The 8412-nt window shown below is 45.3% G+C and overlaps 1 protein-coding gene across 1 annotated transcript in view; it reads left to right on the forward strand.

Annotated features, from left to right (window-relative positions):
* Window positions 1-7522, forward strand: part of PITPNA (phosphatidylinositol transfer protein alpha) — a 37942-nt gene extending 30420 nt beyond the window's left edge. Inside the window, exons 11-12 of the mRNA XM_028519408.2 lie at window positions 3816-3884; window positions 4938-7522. Coding sequence (XP_028375209.1) covers window positions 3816-3860 — 45 coding nt within the window. The 3' untranslated portion in view covers window positions 3861-3884; window positions 4938-7522. The remainder of the gene's footprint in view (window positions 1-3815; window positions 3885-4937) is intronic.
* Window positions 7523-8412: the final 890 nt, after the last annotated feature.

The following is an 8412-nucleotide window of genomic DNA, read 5'->3' on the forward strand; positions in this document are numbered from 1 at the left end:
TCCCTTTCCTCCAACCCCTGGCTGTATTCCTAGAAGAAACTACTGTGAAAAAAAACAAACAAACTAGGAGTTTCTGTTTTCATGTTCCTCAATTGTGTGTGTGTGTGTGTGTGTATCCATACATACATAGCCTTGCAGTGGCTTGATCCAAGGAACACAGCAGACTTCAGATAAAATCTTGTGGGTCACTTAGGCCCCAGGAAACAGGAAATATGCATTCTCAGAGCCTTTCATTATAAGAATGAAATAATGCATTTTCATTTCAGTGGTGCCTTGAGGGACAACCTTGTCTCTGAGAGTAGGGAATGCTATGAGGTTCCCTGATAGGAAGTTGCATCTTTTTTTTTTAGATTTTATTTATTTTTTGAGAGGGGAAGAGAGGGAGAGAAACAACAATGTGTGGCTGCCTCTCAAGCACCCCCCACCCAGGACCTGGCCCACAACCCAGGCACATTCCCTGACTAGGATTAGAACCAGCGCTCCCCTGGTTCACAGGCTGGCGCTCAGTCCACTGAGCCACACCAGCCAGGGCAGGAAGTTGCATCTTTTTTCAAGCAGTAGGCAAACAGGACCTTGCTTTGCATTCGCAGTGAACTCTCAGTGTATACAAGGGTCTGGCTGAGGCCCAAGGAGCTTTGCTCTCATGATACTAAATTATTTGTCTGATTATTGGAAATGTATGTGAATGGTCATTAGTGAGCTGATATTTAATAAGAATGTTTTTGTCTTTTAAAAATATTTTAAAGAATGTCAAACTTATAGAAAATGGCAAGAAGAATACAATACCCCTTTACCCAGAAGCTCTATTTCTTTCTCTTTCTCTTTTTTTATTTAAGATTTTATTTTTTTTTATTTTTAGACAGAGGGAAAGGGAGGGAGAAAGAGAGGGAGAGAAATATCGATGGTTTCCCTCTCATATGTGCCCCATTTGGGGATTGAACCTGTAACCCAGGCACGTGCCCTGACTGGGAGGTGAACTGGTAATCCTTGGCCCTGCGGGATGATGCCCAACCGAGCCACATTGGTCAGGTCAAGAGACCCCATTCCTTTAAAGCAAAGGGTGCAACCCCAGGATCACACACTGCAGCCTTCTAGTCTCTTTCCATCTGGTGATATTCCTCACTTCTTCCTAGACTTCCATGACCTTCACATTTTTTTATGGTTGTAGGCTAGGCACTTTGAAAAATGTCTCTCAATTTGGATTATGTCCAGTGATTCTGCATGATTAGATCCAGTTTATGTATTTTAGGCCAGAATATCACAGATTCGGTGTTCTTTTCTTTGTATTCTGTCTATCTAGCTACTGGCAAGGTTACCTTTGTTCACCTGAAGCACAACAGGGTGTCCTAGGCCAGTCTTGTTCTTCCCGTGACTCAGCCCAGTAATCGGCCACATCTCCCAGGAGCCCTGGCTTCTTTCCGTGGAGGGCATGTTTGGCTGCTGGGTGTGCTCCTTACTGTTAGGGAGCTGCTGTCCCAGGCCTTCTCGTAGGACAGAGCTAGGGAACTTTTACATTTACGTGCATTTCTATATTTACCTTACATATTGTGTTCATGCAAAATAACTTTAATTCCAACCTGACACCACAGGGTTTTTGTTTTTAAAACTAGGACAGTGCCCTTATCCTTAACAGGTTTCTTCCATGTTGGAAACTCTTGAATCTGTTGAACCCTTAGGAAGTAATACATTGTAATAACAGGTATTAATTAATGTGGACAACTAAAGTTACAGGAGCAATAACAATTTAAAGATGTCATTCAGGAAAGTGCGTTTTGAGCAAAATCTACAGGGGACAGGCTGTCCAGGGGGAGCTAAGAGTCTACTCAGAGGTTTGGGACTAGTAAGTGTCTGAAAATAGACTTGCCTGTTGGGAGCAGAAGACCTTTGCTGGGAGCTAGGGAAAGTCAGTCATTTCATGACTCACTAATGGTCCATCTCCCATGGGTTCTGGTTCATCAGGTCTGCAACCCAAGAATCTATAGCTGGTACCCAGGCAGTTATTTTGACCACGTTTGAGGAAACTCTGGCCTACAATGGGGAGGACCAGGAGAATTTTTTTACCATGCCCATGTTCCACTTGGACTCCCAGGTGTGTGTGCGAACACAAAACATGGGTTTGGAAAGTGGCAGGAAGTGGATTTTCAGAATGTTTCCCTGTGGAGAGCTGTCACTACTAAGAGAGAATCTCCACAAAACATGCCCGTGTGGAAGTTTTAGTGAGCAGTAACTCTGAGGAGGGCTGTAGCTTAAGTCCAGATTCTTCAGAGCTTGTGTACATGTGCACACTCCAGGAACAAAGAAGTAACAACATAGATAACACGTACCGACTGCATGTTCCACGCCAAGCCCTCTGCTGTGCCAACTACTCCATATGAGTATCTTTATTTAGTCTTCACCACAACCCCATGTTGTTACAGAAATTGAGGTTTAGAGAATAGTCCAGTAATGCGCTTAAGTTCACACAATTAGTGATGAAGCCAGAATATAATTCAGGCAGTTTTTTCCAGAGGTCATGCTCTTATATGCTCTCAAAATTTGTTGAATGAATAAAGAATGAAAATTGAGCAGAAAACTCATAGATAGTAAAGAAATACCTAATGGGCCCTGGCTGGTTGTGGCTCAGTGGGTTGGGCATCATCCCACAAACAGAAAGGTCACGTTTGACTCCCTGGTCAGGGCACATGCCTGGGTTGTGGGTTTGGTCCCTGGTCAGGGCACATACGAAAGGCAACCAATCGATGTTTCTTTCTCTCTCTTTCCCTTTCTGTCTCTCTAAAATCAGTGAGCATGTCCTTGGGTAAGGATAAAAAATACACAGGGTCTGGCACAAATAATGCCCCTTTTTTATTACAAAATCATAAGCACATAATTCTTTAAAGTAACAATATCACACTCAAGCACACCATATGATATTTTAGGTGAAATGTTCAAATTGCTGTCCATCTCACGTGAGACATTCATGTAGCCTACCAACCACACTCAAGCAGGCGTTACTTCTGCCGGACTCTGTGTATATCTAATGGGAAATTAAAATACATGTTATGGACATTCTGCAAATAGAATTGTCAAGTCAGAAAGGATCTGACAAAGATCACAACCACAGTATGCCCAACAAGAACTTGTGTCCACTTCTTGGGAGGTGCCAGTGACCAGGACCACTCAGTGCTTCCAGAGAAGACCCCATCTGCTTTCCAGCAGCCTCACACTACTTTTAAGTGGAGATCTGCCCCCTCTTTTCCACTCGTGTTCTTGTGCTAAACTGTGGGTACCACACTGTGCCCACCTGACTTACTGGGCGAAGCCTCGAAGCATAGCTCAGGAGAGAGAATTGCCCTTTCCTCTGCCTGAACACTGTGTCTTGTCCTCCTGTCTCCAGGGAGCCAGAGGACTTTCCCACTCACTTCCTTACCAGAGAAGCCTTCTGTAGTTGGCTTATAATATAGCACTTCCCCTGTAGTACCACTTGGTCCATTTTGGTCCACTGCTGAATCCTCAGGCCTAGAGCAGTGCCTAGCACAAAAGCGATGCTTCATAAATATCTGCTGAATGATTGGGAGAAAGACAGGAACTTAAGAACAAAACCCCAACACTGGGCTGCAGCGGAGAGAAACAGGAATCATGGATGGTGGGACCAGTGACAGCTGTGAATGGTATGGCTTTGGCTGTAGGGACGCAGAATTCTATTCTTCTGCTTGACTTTGGGCACACAAAGTGCTCCACCCTGTGTATTGGCAAGACTGTGAAGGCATGATGCATCTGTGGTGGAGTTCCATCAACAGCAAGAGCTTCGGTTTTTTCTGCTTTTTCTGTTTCAGATGAGACAAAAGGACCCAGTGAAAGGAATGACAGCAGATGACTAAAGCCACCCCTCCCCCTTCTGCACTGTACGTACCCAGTTTCCCTGTGTGTGTGTCATAGGTGCTAAAATCGGTTTGGGCCCTCAAAGCCTCAGCAGCTCACTATGGAGTCAGAAAATCGGCTTCATTTTTCAGCCTGCTCCCTAGGAATAATGACTGCCATTCTAAACAGGCTTGTCATGCTCTTGGGCTTCCACTGAAAGACATTATGACTGTTAGAACATTTCAGACACATGTAATTTTACAAAGAACTACCCAGACAGAGACATACATAGACAAGGTGGTGAGATGGGGGGCACAGCAGATGCCAAATTGAAGCTTATTTGCAACTAAGTACTCTTCCTCTCAACTTGAGCCGTTTGATGTCAAGGATGGCATTCTAGGACACTCTATACCCTCCCCACCCCGTGCCAGAGCCAGTTCCTAGCTCCTAAATGATAGCATCACCTGGAAAGTCTGTTGGCATTTATTGTTATGCCTGGTGCTTCATTTCCTTTTTGTACCCCTGACCCCATACTAAGTAGCTGTCCGCATCAGAGGCAACATCTCTCAGGAGCTTGGCAGGCATTTCTCCCGTGGTCATAGGACCAGGATGGGATGTTCCTTGTTCATATTATCACTCCTCCCTAATTCCCTTCTAATTGCTCTCAGTGCCCCGCACTTGTCCAGACCTGCTGTTTTTCCAGCAGGTCAGAGTGCATTTTTCCATGGAATGAAAAACCTGGCCTTGCTTCCCATCAGCTCTGAGAGATTATTTTATCAGATAAAAACTGGCCGTCCCCTCACACCAAGGAGCTCAAGAGGCCTGGGGTCTCACCAGCAGTGATGCAAACCTCTGTTCCTTCTGCCTGCCCTGATTGCTTGAGGAGAACTTCTGGGAGATAAACAGGGAGGACTAAGTGGATTGTTGCAATGCCAGTTTCTCAGGAGCTGCTCGACCCTTAACTTTGGTCCTTCCCCCTAACCCTGAGGACACCAACTGGTATCCTTCTTCCTTTTGAAATTCCCCATTACTGATTTACAGTGTTTCTGTTTTTCTCTGTTGCTGTTGCTTCCTTAACAATTGTATTTCTCTTCTAGTTTTGCAAGACAGTGGTCAACAGGAAGGCCCAGCAGCTCCACCCTCCTGAGTGACAGGCCATCTTCGGATGCAGCCTTTCTGTGCCCATTCTTCAGGCAACTTTCAATCCCCTACTGTAGCCAATTCTAGATGCCCTTTAATATTGTGAACAAATAGACCCTCTGGTATTATGAAGCCCGTGTGTGCAGGAGCCTGCTCCTCTGAGATATGTGGCATGTAGGCTGCTGTATTTACAGCTCCTCCCTCTCCAGCCATTGTGTTCTCAACCCATTTCTGTGTGCCCCCCCCTTTATTTTCAAGTGACATTTTTAGTCTTTCAAAATAGCTGCCTTTTGTGATGTGGTGATTTAAATGACTTAAATTTATTTGTTTTCAGCCTTGGGATAAACAGGTAGTTTGCTTCCTGGGCAGATCTTTGCAATTTTGAGTGCTCACATGGGGAAAGGGGATGGATTAGAAATACAGAGTATTTCCCCCCAGTTCCACAGAACAGCAATGTGGCTTCAGAACTCTGACCTCTGCTCCCAGTAACCCATTGTTGAAGTGTTGTTAGCACTATGGAAATACCCAAGGCCCAGCCAGTCCGTTTTGGAAATTTTACACATAGAGATAACCCCTGCCCCAGGTTATTACATCTCTGGTCACTAGTCTTAGAAATAAATACCTAAGGCTTCTCAGCCCTCCTGTTGCCCTTGCTGTCTGCATCTCTGCAGAGCCTGTAATATGCCAGGGTCATCTCTCCACCTGAAGGCGCCTGCCCCATATATACAATTAGTCTGCCCCGCCCCCCCACTCCAGGAGCCCCTGGTTTGTCCATGCTCCTCCTCCCATTTGGGCTGGTGCTGTCACTCAGCAATAATCCTCTCTTCTCTGTGCTTTCTTAGATTCTTGTCCTCTGTCTTTGAGGCTGGTCAGGACCCAACAGTCCTGATCTTTTCATGCTGCACAAAACAAGCATGCAAAAGCTTCTTCCCAGCAGAACCTGTTCCCTCTTCTCTCCAGTTGCTGGAAAGGATTTGGGAATCAAGATCTCAGTTCGTCCTGCCCATAAGATGAGCTGTGTCCTGGACAATCAGAAGCAAGTAGTGACCATAGTACAGAACTCTACCAAAGTAGGCCTCGGAGAGCCCAGGCTCCAGGGGAACAGAAGCTGCTGAGCACTTCCAAGTTTCCTATGACTCGGCAGAACCTGGATATGCCTTTCCCAATGGGAGATTCCGAGATAGCTGTTTTGTTTCCTAGCATTTCCCACACCTTGTGAAGTAATGTTGGCCAAGCGCACAGTGACCCAAGCCCATGCTGGCCTGTGTGCAGCTGCTAATGAGAGAAACCAAATCTCTTTCGGGAGATTGGGAAGTAAGATGGGAAAATTTATCCTCATGTTTCTGTCAGTTTGTTTTGCCTTATTTCTAAGTGCAATAAGGGAGTCTCTCACAAGATTTCACTTGTGACATCCTGAAGGGGGTGTGTCTCTGTGGCCCTCCTGGGGCAAGGGTGCACAGACTCAGACCCTTCTACGTGATCAGCTCTGACCTATGTCGAAGCCTGTTTCCAGCCAGATGTCCTTCCATTTAGTCTCCTCACTTGATGGGGTCTTTCGTAGCAATGATGAGGTGCAGTTCAGGTGATTATTACCATCCCAAATGCTAGTAGGATTTATTTGACTGGGAAAGTTGAAGAGGTGTTCCTACTTGAGAAAAATGTAAATGTTTTCCTACAAGCTCTGTATCAGCTATAATTATATTTATGCTTAACGCTCTCCCTTCTTCATTCGTCAACTCAGTGAAGTCCAGATGTGGGTTATCCTGGGAGAAACAACTGTTAATAATTCTAAACAGATGGCTATTTAGGTGGTTTGAGGGTCAGATGTTAGTCTCCTTCCTCCAGCTCTTCTCTGAGATCCACACATATCACTCTAGTTCTGATGGGGGCTTGTGCTGTCTGCCTTTTCTCTGGCTCCTCCCACCTTCGCCTGTTGCCCCAGTTGGAAAGCATCCACACATGAGCTGAGCTAGAATTTCCTGAAATCAGTTGGATCTGGGGCTCCAGCACACATAAACATAAGGAGGGATTTCCCTAGTCTGTCCCATCCCTTCAGATAGTGTTGCTGCTGGGCAACAGTGTAGTACTTTTTTAAGTATCCCCCTTTCTCTTCACCCCCCCCCCCAAAGTGGCTAGCACCCAGAGGGGCTTATGACGAAAGGCTCAGCTCCAGGGTAGTATCTGAGGATGTGCCATGCCCCTTCAGATCCGCTGTTTCCATTAGATTTCCAGGATAACAGTCCCAGTTGGAAGCGGCAGTGCCTCTGTGGGAGTGGTGCTGGGCTCTGGCCTTCTTGCAGAGAGAGGTCAAGGACAGGGTCAGTATTGTGGGCACCAGTAAATCTTCCCAAGTTCTCTTACAGTCCCTGATGGGACTCCCTGAGTTATTTTGGTTGGTTCCTAGTGCTACTTCTTTTACAAAATACACTTTGTAGACTTGATTAGATTACCTTATTTAATGTGAGTTTGTGCCTTTTTGTCTCAATCTTCCAATACAGGTATATTGGGAAAAAAAGCAGTCTAAATAAAATCCTAGACAGAGCTTTCTGGAGTCAAACTTATTGGTGATGCCCCTTCTGTCCAGTTTACAACTTGTATGTCTTCCAACTCTTGCTGATGTCCCCTATTTTACCAGGGAAGGATTAGGGAAGATACAAGGTATCTCAAATTTTTTACAGGTAGATATCCGTAAATTAAAACACCCCCTTGCCCTGGCTGGTGTGGCTGAGTGGATTGAGTGCCAGCCTGTGAACCTGAAAGGTTACAGGCTGGATTCCCAGTCACAGCACACGCCTGGGTTGCTGCAGGCTCCTCTGTTGAGGGTGTGTGAGAGGCAACCCATCCATGTATCTCTCACACATCATGTTTGTCTCCTTTCTCCTTCCCTTCCCCCTCTCTAAAAAAATAAATAAATCTTTAAAGAATAAAACATCCCCTTTTCATTTTGCTTTGCAAACATCACATATCTGAAAGTAATTTGGCCATTTCCTACTGGCAGTATTTCCTTTTGGCTTTTATCTCCCTTCGTCTTCACCTCTTCCTTTGTCCCATCCTACCAAGCAAAGCACAAATAGTTCTTAACTTTGTTTTTGGGTCTGTGAACCTCATGAAGCTTGTCTGTAAAGCTGAATTTTTCTGGGGAGTCACAGCTCTCATCAGATCCATGCACTGTCTTCGCCGCCCCCCCCTTTCCTACCCCCCCGCCCCAAATATTAAGAAATATTAAGAACCAGTGATCTGGAAAAATCAGTTAATCTTTGACAAAATAAATAACCATTTCTTGTTGGGTCGTAAAATAGAGGCAGCGATTTTTTTTTTCACTCGTTGATGGCTAATTTTCTAAGAGTCCAAGAACCTCGAAATGTCTAATGTGTCCAAGAGTGAAAACCGAAAAAAACCTTTAAAGTGGGCGTAGAAAACGAAGAATGGAGG

This window comes from Phyllostomus discolor, chromosome 8, assembly GCF_004126475.2.
Source record: "Phyllostomus discolor isolate MPI-MPIP mPhyDis1 chromosome 8, mPhyDis1.pri.v3, whole genome shotgun sequence".
NCBI lineage: Eukaryota > Metazoa > Chordata > Mammalia > Chiroptera > Phyllostomidae > Phyllostomus > Phyllostomus discolor.